The sequence below is a fragment of the Lupinus angustifolius genome, unplaced genomic scaffold (genome assembly GCF_001865875.1).
Source record: "Lupinus angustifolius cultivar Tanjil unplaced genomic scaffold, LupAngTanjil_v1.0 Scaffold_481, whole genome shotgun sequence".
In the NCBI taxonomy this organism is placed as follows: Eukaryota; Viridiplantae; Streptophyta; class Magnoliopsida; order Fabales; family Fabaceae; genus Lupinus; species Lupinus angustifolius.
The window spans coordinates 8,624-21,206 of NW_017727858.1; the positions used below are offsets into that span (position 1 = coordinate 8,624).

The 12,583-nt window shown below is 28.4% G+C and overlaps 1 protein-coding gene across 1 annotated transcript; it reads right to left on the reverse strand.

Annotated features, from left to right (window-relative positions):
• Positions 1-5,427: 5,427 nt before the first annotated feature.
• On the reverse strand, positions 5,428-7,511 carry LOC109341500 (40S ribosomal protein S15-1). The gene is made up of 4 exons (XM_019579434.1): positions 7,314-7,511; positions 7,077-7,228; positions 6,890-6,947; positions 5,428-5,839 (listed from the first exon to the last, which is right to left on the reverse strand). The coding sequence occupies exons 1-4, from the start codon at positions 7,314-7,316 to the stop codon at positions 5,591-5,593; spliced, it is 462 nt and encodes a 153-aa protein (XP_019434979.1). The 5' UTR covers positions 7,317-7,511; the 3' UTR covers positions 5,428-5,590.
• Positions 7,512-12,583: the final 5,072 nt, after the last annotated feature.

A 12,583-nucleotide genomic window follows, 5' to 3' on the forward strand; every position in this document is an offset into this window, starting at 1 on the left:
TATGTATTGAATGAACCATACTAATTACAAAATTAAATAATTTCAAAATTTGACACTGAGATTTGAAAGATGATATTTTTGCCAAAAGTCATTCTCAATCTTCTTTCAAAAGTAAGGGATATTTGATTTATGTTTGTTTGAATTATTTCTAAACTATATCAGTGATTTTGATTTTGTGTAACAGCGTCTCTAAAAACATTTCTTGCAAATATCACAATAACTATTCTTCAAGATATCATTTTTTTTAATATAAGCAACAACGCATTGCTAATACATTGAGTTATCCACAACATATGAATTTAATAATGCATATGAATAAACTTAATTCAAACATTAAAAATATTAATTCAAGTATGTATATTATAAAAGTGACAGTTTTAATACAAAAATATGTATAGTAAAATATCAGTTATATAGAAAAATTTATCTTCCAAATAATAGAAATGAATCTTTAATTTATGAGTTATTTTCATACAATGATTATTACCTAAAACATAATCAAATAAAATGACATTTAATTATACTATATTTGAATGCTAAAAATATATTCAAATATTTATACACAATGAACCTCAATCTAAAATAAAACATAAGCATTCGAGAGATATGCTAAAAAAATCCTTATAACTTTATACGGTACTTATAAACGTAATCCCAAAAAAATATGATGCAAAAAGAAGTCCTTATATTTATAATTTTATATAGATAATACAGAGGTGAGATATTATCCAATACAATTTCAATTTTATTTATCGAGTTATTTTAGAATCAAATACTTTATATAATCATACTTTCAACAAATTAATATTTATACAAATGCATATATAAATGTTAATGTTGTACATATAACCTCAAAAATTAATATTAATATTGCAAGTATATGAACGTATCAATCTAAAATAAAAAAAGAATCCAAAATAAAAACAATGATTAACATTGCAATAATAACTATTAGGGTTTAGGATTAATCAAAACTTACGTACAATAGCAAAATATTAATCCTTATCAAACTATAGTAAATCAATAAATTTATCTTTGCTTATAACAAAAAGAAGCATTACAAAATTACTTATGATGAATTTTTGAATTTAGAAAATATATGTTGTCTAGAACTGGGTTACCGTGAATAAATTGGGCAGAACTTATACAATTATTTGATCCAAATCCAGAGAATTATTAATAACACAATTAAACAGGCATATGAACTTCTAAAGATAGAAAACACAAGCAATACAAAACACATTTATCACAATTAAATAGATTGTAACTTACTTAATTATTAGCACTTCCATGTTAAACTATGCATAAGAGACAACCATTTAGACAAACTATATATTATTGAAAAATAGTCACACTCAAACAATTTACAAAATGAAGATTTTATGCACATTTGATGTTGAAAATTTAACAAAATTTAATTTTCACGAACTCACGGGTAAGACTTTTCTTACATTTTGCCCTCGAGTCACTTATTTTACTTTGTCAAATTAATATTTTGTCTACCTTCCTCATAATTATGTAACGGATAAGGAATTCAACGTTATAAAAATTACCAAATATTCATTGTGTTACACATATTTTCAAATGAGAAAAATATAGACAAAAACAATATAATACTAAAAATAAAATATAAATAGAGAATAACTCAAGATATTACTTCTCTTTTATTTAATTTAGTTTACGATTTAGTTTTTATACATTATCAATATAAATTTGTTCCCCTCTAACACCTAATTGTACAAGATTCTATCTATGACTTTTAAAGTAATTATTATGAAAGCAAAAGAAAAATATAATGGTTCAATACATGATTTATTGACATTATAAAATATATGTACATCATGCATAAACAAAGAAACAACTTATGCAAGTGCACATATATACTGCTAGTACTATTAAAAAGCAAAATAAAATTAAAGTAGTCACATTGAAAATTTCTCCCAATGAAAGATCGAATCCCTAGAAGAAAAATCAAAATAACAGTTATATGGGGCAAGACAACTTGAACCCTCAAAACTTCTTTTATGGGATAATTAAATCCCCAAATGTGGCCTAAGTTAAGTGAATGACTCGTGAAAAAAAACTTCAGAAATTATATGATGGTTTTTATTATAAGGGAAAAGACTATGGCAAATTTACGGTATAGGTGTATTTTGACTTTGTAATTATCATAGTAGTGTAACTTTATTTTTTATTACCAAAGTAGTGTAAAATTGTAGAAACTGTCAATAACCAAGGTGTTTTCCCTTTTTTTTGGTCCCATCCACACCTAAATCGTCAACCTCATAGGAGTTTTATTTTTTATTCATTTTGTAAAGAAATCGTCAACCATGTAGGCATTTTCGGTTTTATTTATTTATTTTCCAGGAGCAAAATCATTGGTGATGTAGGAGTTTTATTTTTTAATCATAAAGTACATAAATTGTTGGTGTCATTAGAGTTTTTGATATTATTTTTTTAGTTTTCATGGCAAAGTCGTTGGTGCCATTGAAGTTTTTCATATATATATATATATATACTTTTAATTTCCATGGCAAAGTGGTTGGTGTCATTGGAGTTTTTCACATATATATTTTTTTAATTTGCCTAACAAAATCTTTTGTGGCAACAGAGCTTTTGGAATTTAATTTTTTAAAAGATGTCCACATATATCATTGCATAATTGTAAATTCTATACATGCATAATAAATACAAACTGTCAGTTGAAAGAACAAGAGAACTCCGTGTGAACATACACCTGAAGAGAGTTTCAAATTTGTTTTACCCAAAATCACCTATATCTTTTTTTCCCACTGGACCACATGAATTATTACACTTCAACATGAAATTTCAAACCAAATTATTCAAGAAAATGCAGCGAGTGCTTTTGCAAAACAAAACCATTCATTTTAGGGTTAAAGTTAATCTACTAGATATATGTGGACATCTTTTAAAAAATTAAATTCCAAAAACTCCATTGCCCCAATCGATTTTGTTAGGCAAATTAAAAAATATATATATGAAAAACTCCAATGGCACTGACGACTGTCATGGAAATTAAAAAAAAAATCAAAAACTCAAATGGCACCAACGATTTATGTACTTTATAATTAAAAAAATAAAACACCTACATCACCAACGATTTTGCTCCTGGAAAATAAAAAAAAATGAAAAACGCCTACATGGTTGACGATTTCTGTACAAAATGAATAAAAAAATAAAACTCCTATGAGGTTGACGATTTAGGTGTGGATGAGACAAAAAAAATGGGAAACGCCTTGGCTATTTACGATTTCTACAATTTTACACTACTTTGGTAATAAAAAATAAAGTTACACTAATATGGTAATTACAAAGTCAAAGTATACCTATACTGTAAATTTGCCAAAAGACTATAAAAATAACATAAATTTTCTTTCTAATTATTCATTAACATCAACTTATAAATCATTATTGTTTTATTTTGTTATATATGTAACAATATTACTATATTAACTACTTTAAACTCTGAAATTTACTTATTATCTTTTTCTTAATCAATTTTGCATTTTTACGATGGTTTTCTTTAGATATCATGTTGACTAATATACATTATTGCGTTGCTACTAATAGGGGTATTCAGTGTTTATTTGAATCGTTTTTAGGCAAAAATTATCCCAGCAAAATAAGTAATTACTAATGAACATGCAGTCCGGTTCAATCTGGTCTGTTTATTTTAATATGTCCGACCAAACCTATCCAAATATTATATGCAGTTTGCCTCAGTTTAGATTGAATTTTATAAAAAATGAAAATTGTACGTACACCCAAAACTCATAAATATGACTAAATATTAAGCATAAAACAAAAAAAATAATGTTCTATGTCAAAACAACATTAAAAGTAACCAGCACTAGAGAACATGAATAAACAACAAAACAATGACAATAAAATAAACAGCAAAAGCAAAAGTGAAGTAAACAACAACATGAGTACACTTAAACAATTTCGACTCGATCTGAATCGAAGAAGTGAAATTGAAAACTGGATCAGGTCGATCAGTCTTTAAAAAATAAATCCTATACAATCAAAACACATTTTGTTTTTGTGGTTTTAATCTATTTTGGATTAATTTTCGGTTTAATTTTTGGACAGGTCTGGATTCGAATATAGCAAATTACTTGCTCAAGAAAAAAAATTAATGGCACCTACTTTAAAGGTAATTATACAATGAAAAAAAATTAATGTTACCTTTTGCAAAATACTAGAGAATAAAATATTTCCTCGTACCAGGAAATAAATTATCTCCTTAAACCTACTCGACATTTGACATGTGTGTTATTTCACTTCTTTCAAGAAGTTTTCATTTCAAAATATATTATAAAAGAAAAAATAAGACATATGTCAAACTGAATAAATTTAAGGAAACAATTATCTTTTGGTTTGAGGAGATACTTTATTCTATAGCATAACCAAATTGTCCCATAAATGAAATTCTTCAAGGACTTTTTTGGGATTTCATTATTATAGTAGCTAAAAGAAAGAACTCATGCTAGTGATTTGTTTCCTCATAATCCAAGCAACAAAGTTTTTTCTGATAAAATAGTATCCCTTCACCCTATGGGTAAGGAAATAATCATTTTTAGGTCTACCACCATCCTTCGAATAAACGTTGCTATGAGGAATCAAACATTTACCTTTTAATAGTCTTTTTGGAATCTAGCAAAGTCTTGTACTACTAAACCAACACATTTTTATTGATGAATCATTTTTTTGTTACTACTAAAAGGTATCCTCTAACTGAGGAATCAAACATTTACCTTTTAATAGTCTTTTTGGAATCTAGCAAAGTCTTGTATTACTAAACCAACACATTTTTATTGATGAATCATTTTTTTGTTACTACTAAAAGGTATCCTCTAACCTTTTTTATAAGGAAAAAATATCTTTCATGATTAAGAAAATATAACCCTACAAAGTTAAGAAAATATGAAAAAATCATATTCTCTCATATATTTACCATTTTTTGATGAATCATTTAATATAACTCATCATTGATATCATAAAAATTCAATGAAATCTTACACCAATTGACTACCTCACAATTTTCAATTTATTACCAGCAGCTATATACAGCATCAAACACAAATACACATGAGGTCACTCATACCATCCACACATAAGTGACTTTAGCCCAAACACACCTTCAAACCCAGTTCTAAGGGGATCAAAGTGTTTTAATGTTGGTTGATTGCTTCTATTTTTTTTGTACTACCAAGAGTATTTCCTCACCCTTTTTGGATAAGGAAGTAATCCTTTTCGGGGTATGTAGCAATAGAGGTTTGAGGCAAGCATATCATTCCCAATTACTAGTTTAAAACGTTCCAAATCCCAAGCAAGGTATAATGAACTTTTTAAACCAATCTGCTGTGCATGACCCGGAAACCATTAATTGTATCACATAAAACGGGTGAACAAAATATAGCCATAAACTTCAGTAATCCAAAGCAAATTGTTTTGAAATTAAGGAACTATGTCCTAAAAATCCATGAGTCAAAGCAAAGGTAACCTATTTTGCAATAAAATGTGTAACAAACAAAATCTGATACATGGTCTCTTCAAGAACAATTTCTCACTTAAGAGGAATAAACCTGGATGAGTGAGTAGCACCAATACCAGGCCTACCGTGCTTCACTGGCTTGTATGAAATTGAGAACTCAGCGAGGTAATGGCCAATCATCTCAGGTTTGATTTCAACCTGGTTGAAAGTCTTGCCATTGTATACTCCAATGATGCTCCCGATCATCTCAGGTACAATGATCATATTACGCAGGTGGGTGCGGACTGGTTCTGGCTTCTCACCTTGGGGAGCTTCCCTTTTCTGGAAACAAATGAATGCTGATTAGACACATAACTTCTTTTAATCATATCTTATTTGAAGCAGATGGTAGGTTTTCTATAACAGTCATGTGCATATAATGGTAAGAGAACAAAAAGTCACCAAACGTATTAACCATCATAAAAATGAAAAAATTGCAAAAATTAGCATATTAAGAGTAGTACGAAACAGTTCACTAGAATGACTGAAGCAGTTCAATTAAACATTTTTTATCATTATAATTCTCCTTGACCACAACACGGTGAATCTGTTAGGAATATAAAAATGAAAAAAAAAAAATGAATTTGTACGTAAATTAAATCTTGGGTTAGGAATGTTTGAGTCAGTAAATGATTTGATTTCTTAAATACAATGCATTTCATTCCATTTGTTTTAGAATTACTATCAAACTTGATAGGAATTATTAGATTTGATTTGATAAAAATAGACTTTGTACCCTTAGTAATTATCTCTAGTTATATATTGATTACATCTAGCCGTCCTCCCAGACTGTATTAGGTGGAAGCCTCATGCATTTGGCCACTTTTATATATCTCATCGGGACAAAATTATAAAATCAAATAAAACCAAGTAACCAACTCACATTCTAATGTGTTCCAAACACAAATTGATTTCAATATCAACTCAAATCAAATAAAACCAACTCCCGATGACTGAAACCTTTGTTTGAAAGATTTTAATGAGGGTAAGTAATGGATGAATCTCCCCTCTGAAATCCCAAAGTTACAACTAGAGGTTCATAGGGAATAAAACTCCAATACTACCCCCATTCAACACTCAACATGTCCAAACTAGTTTTCGTCCACATCATCCCCTCCTCAACCAATTCAATAACCACGACTATGTTTTCAAAATGAAAAAATAAAAAACTCATATGAAGGCTAAAATGACATAATGATATCACATTTTCTAAAATTAAAAAAAAACAAAAATAATCAGATTCAGAGTCTCATGAATATTCCAATATGTAATATGCCAAACCCAAAATTCAAATCCTAAAGAAGAACAAACAACATAGTAAAAAACAATTACCGCCTTGCGAAGCTTCTTGATCAAGGCCAATGGCTTTCTAGTCAGACCCCTCTTAAACCTACATTACAACACAACAATCACACCAATATAAATAAACCAAAAAACAAAACAAAAATCCAAATTCAAAATCCCCTTAACAAAAAAAAGAAAAAACAAACAACCCATTATGATTGATGATTCTTATTACCTTCTTCGAGCACGAGCAGAGAAAAGCTTAGCAAGTTCTTCAGTTGACAAATCAAGAAGTGCATCCAAATCAATACCTCTGAAACTGAACTTCTTGAATGTTCTCTTCTTTGGTATCTGCCCTATTGCTGCAACATCAGCCTCAACATCTGCCTGAAATGCACATTCAATTTCCCATATTCAGAATAAAAAACAGAGAGATAGAAAGAGAAAACATTGGTGAGAGTGAAATTGATACCATGGTTGGAAAATGAATTCAATGGGAGAGGAAAACCCTTTGTTGTTGTGGGAGGAGGATGCAGAAGAGGCAAAAAGGTTAGTGAGGTGAATATATAATGTATGTAACCCTAGGGTGATGGTGCAAGATGCTGCTGCGCTAAACAAAAGGGTTCTACTATGTTTCACAATTTCACTTTTGGGCCTCCGGGTTTGAGAATATTACCTATATGGAACACTATTATTTTATATATTTTTGTACTATCGAGGTATCTCTCATGTCTTAGGTAACAACTAACCATTTTTTGGTTCGTAACCTTTTGACAAATGTTACTATCAGTAATTTAATATGTAACTTTTTGGTCACCTTAAAAATCTAACAGGACCTTATACTATTTAATTAACACATTGTTGGTGGAACATAATTATTGAGACAAACTTGATAGATATGAAAATCTTTCAAAATAAGTTTTTAGAAGCAACCATGTTGATTAGTCAATTAATTTTATTAAAATTCAAGAAATTTTGATTTTTTATATTTTATCCTCTGAATTTTATTGTTATTTTTCATTATTTATTCTTCGTAACAAATAAGTATTTAATATTCACAAATTATAAGTGGACAATTGTGTTGGATTAAAAAATTATTCTCTAATTGAAAAGTTTTTTTGAAATAAAGAATTGTGTTCTAGTCCTTAGAAATATCAAGTCATTTGATTTTAGTCATCAAATTTTTTATCGTCATCGCTATTTTGATTTATGTTTTAAAAGGCGATTTTAGTTGTTAACTGTTGAAGTGTTGAAGTGTTGATATACTACCAAAAAACTAAAATCAAAAGGATATACTTCACAAAAATTAAAGCTATTTTTTCTCCTTTTACCTTGTTCTCCTCTTGCTTCTTTAGAATCTTAACACTGTGTTTGGTTTGTGAGAGAAAATAAGAGAAAGGAAAATTTAAGAAATGAAAATTGAAGGAAATAAAAATAATAGAAAATTGAATGATTTTTTAGTTGTTTGGTATGAAAGAAGAAAAAAAGAGTAAAGAGAGAAAAGATAATATACGATGTTACAAAATAACATAAATAACTATAATTAAAAGGATACATATACTAACATACAAATATTAACTTTTATTTTAGAATTAAATATTTCTATAAATAATAATATATAAAAAATATATTTATATTAAAATTAGTACAAATATTATTAACACAAATTTCAATGTCATTCAATTTATTGTGTTTGCATATCCCACATCATAGTAGCTCATCCTTGGTTGTTTATAGGTAAGATTGTAAATCTACGTAAGCTTGTGGATGTGAGCTTATAGCTTGTAGATGCAAAGATAGGTAGAAGCTTATAGTTGTGAAAGTAGCTTATTAAATTAGAGCTTTCCGGTAAAATGAGTTTTGTAACTAGCTGAAATTTGAAAAATAACTAAAAAAGACATACATTATTTATTTATTAACTAAAGTAATTAAATAAATAGATAATGTAAAATAATTATTTATTTTTATATTTTAGTTATAATTGAATATGTAATATTTTATTTATTTGATTATTTTATTTTAATTTTTTGTTTTCAATATTTTTTCCAAAAATGCAATTAAGTTATATAAATTTATAATATTCTTCTACAATTGATATTGTATATCGTTAAAAATATAATACGAAAATATTTCATACATTCATTTAAAATCAACATCACCAAAAAAATCCAATGGAAAATAATTATCCATTACAAAATATTTTGAAAAAAAAATAATTTATCTCATTGACTCCCATAATAAGCAAGAAATATTGTCACGTTCTTCTCTTATTCCAGAATTTGTCTGATTTGAAGTTTCACAATTGATATCATAATCTTCATGTTCATCTATGAAGGAAACGTAAATGGAGGAAAGGTAGGAATGACAAATAATGTTAATATGATTTTTTTAATTGAGGACATGAAATATAATTTGTTAAAATATTGAAGAGCAAATTTAGAAAGCGAATTATTGAAAGTTACTTTCACTTCCTAAACATTACTTGAAATATCTTTATGAAATATGAAAAGCAGCTTTCAAACGTCATAAGCTCCTTTTTAAAAGCTACAAGCTACCTTCGAATTTTGTTTGTCGAACACCTTTAATAGTTACATAAAAAGCTTTTTTAAAGGTTTTTCGAAATATTTTTTTTGTGGGACTCACAATTTTTTCTTTACATCTTATTTTTCTTTACTAACCAAAGGAAGGAAAATATATAAATTCATCCATTTTCTCTTTTCTCCTTTTCCATCCCCTCATTTCCTAGAGAGTGTTAAGCTAAAGCTTTATATCTTACTCATCATTTCTAGGTCTCTAGCTTCATTCCTCTTCCTTTTTGTTCTAGTTCTCAATAGATTTTTTTATTCTCCTTATTTGTAAATAAATTAATCCATGAAATTCAAGGAACACATCTATTATCATACAAGTTGTACCATTGCATGTACCATTAGCATTTAATTGCTTGAAAAAAGTTTAAAACTTAATAATTAACTATTTTTTTGATCAATTACAGTTGATAACACCTATAGTGACACAATTTCTGAAACAATAGATTTGTGCCCGAAATTTAGTCACAATTATATGTGTTTAATTAGTATCATTATATACCATTTCTCCTCCAATAATATCATGAAGTCCTCATGAACATGTGGAATATTTTTCTACGTTTTTCTTGGCCTTAAGCGCCTTCACTTTATAGAGTTGTGATAAGCCACACTGGAAAACCCAAGACTATACTCAAATATGTTGATATTTATTAAAGATGTTTTATAGGTTATTTTTTGAAAGATGATTGTTGGTTAGGAAGTTAGGAATTAGCTAGTTAGGTTTGTGTTAGTTGTTTGTTTTACAAGCTTTCTTTTCCTCTTTTATATTGTATACATAAGATATATTGGCTCACTTTTTCATTCAATTCAATAATGAGAATATTATTCATTCATTTCTCATTCTTTCTTGTTTCATCAAGAAAGTTAGTTCATGCATTCTACCATTTTACCATGGTATCAGAGCAATAATTGTGCGCTTCCACTTATTCCTTTCATTTTCTTTGATTGTTCTTGTTTTTCCAATCTTCTTCATTCTTCTTCTTCTTCTTGCTTTTTCGTCCAATAAAGGTGTGATCGCGAAGAAGAAACTAAATGCAGTAAATTCAAAGGCAAAGATGAAATTTGTAGTAGAAGTTGAAGTTCTTGAAATATTTTAGTCAAGAAACTCACCAAGAAGTTCTTGGTGATTTTGATGTTCTTGAAGTTTTTTTCTTCATGTGATGCATGAAAGAGTCACATCTAACTCAAATTGTTTGGCCATAAGAGAAGCTAATGTAACGTCCCTACAATGCAATAGTGTTGATGCAATGAAGAATATATTGTCACTCATGCAAAATGTCATGTCGTCTGCTACTTTCCTATGTAGATTCAAGTTGATACTTTTTTTATATGGGGCTTTACTTGTTGCATCTTTATGCACACTTGCAATTGGACGTCCCATGTTCTTGGAGATTTCTTATATCTATTCTTCACAAACATTGCTCAAGGAGTTATAGCGGACTTCTAACCAGACTACCTATTTTCTTTACCCCTCTCACACATACAACATCATTATAGTGTGTAATTTTACATAATTGAAGCAACATATTAGGATCAAGATTCTGATCTATTTTTCTCTCTTTCATCATCAATAGTTGGTTCGCTTCTGTCCATGGTGACTAAGCTCAAATATAACTTATGTCATGGATGGTTAAGCATCGGATGATTAGCTTCTGTTCATGGTGGTTAGGCAAACATAGCTTCTACCATGGATGGTTAAGCGTTTGATAATATAGCTTCTGTCATAGGTGGTTAAACATTGTTATTGCTTCAAAATCAATTCTAAGCTGGGAGTTAAAAATGTTCACTCACCAGCTTGAGGGATGATATTAAAGATATTTTAGAGGTTATTTTTGGAAGATGAGTGTTGGTTAGGAAGTTAGGAATTAGCTAGTTATGTTTGTTTTAGTTGCTTGTTTTACAAGCTTTCCTTTCCTCTTTTCTCTTATATAAATAAGTCATATTGGCTCACTTTTTCATTCAATTCAATAATGAGTATATTATACATTCATTTCTCATTCTTTCTTGTTTCATCAAGAAAGTTAGTTCATGTCTTCTACCATTTTAACAATATTTGTTAACTAAGAGAAAACATTCAACAATAAACCATTTATCACCAAACAATATTTATTTTTACACTACAAAAAACTAAACTAGGTTTAATTCAAATGCAACAAAAAAAAAAAGCAATCTCAATTACGAAAATATCAAAGCAAAAAACGAAAGTCTCTTTTAATGCGAGAGCACATCTTTTATCCCATAATTTGTGCTACTGCATGTGTTATATAAGCTGTGATTAGACAGAAAAATACATAATAATTAAATTTTAACTTAAATACATTTTTCTGACCAATCACAAGCTTATGACACGTAGAATGATACACATTGCGAGACAACATCTATATATATTCTTAAGACATTGGCAAATTAGGCAAACTCCATGGAGCACATCATCGGCTCACACTCATTAGGCGGCAGAGTATGAAAAATGTATCCATTTGTCCTAAAATATCCACTCAACATGTCTTTTTCGCCAGCAGGCAAAATGGGCAGCTCATGAGCATTATTAGATAAAATATTGAATATCAAATATGCAAATGTATATGTATTTTGTCAAATATGAGAAAATGTAATCATTTGTTATATATGTATTTATATTTTGTATATTATATATATGTATATGTACTATCTCTTTTGTATGTAAATTATGTATTATGCATATTTTGTACTATATGCATTTATATTTTGTATGTATTGTTACATTTATATGATTGTTTATTATGATAAATACATTTGTATATTTGTGTGCAAATAATATATTGTTTATTTTGTATGAAGTGTATATAAATTGTATTATTTTTTTAGTTTTATTTATGGTGGTCTACAAGTCCGTCCTGCACATGTTTAGGGTGAGTACGACATGATATTTTATGTCCTATTTAAAAATGAACCTAATTTAGATGGACATTATATGAACATGACAGGACGACCCTAATTATCAATACTAGTACCAATAAATAAGCAAGATTTGAATAATGGTCAACCAAGGGGCCTTAAAGGCCATAACACTGAGTTGAAGGATGATACCCAATGGGATTGAGAGGTGAAGGTAAGCCTTGAAACATGTGATTAAGGTTTAAAATAATTCGTCATTGATTGGTAAAAGTGTGGAGAATGA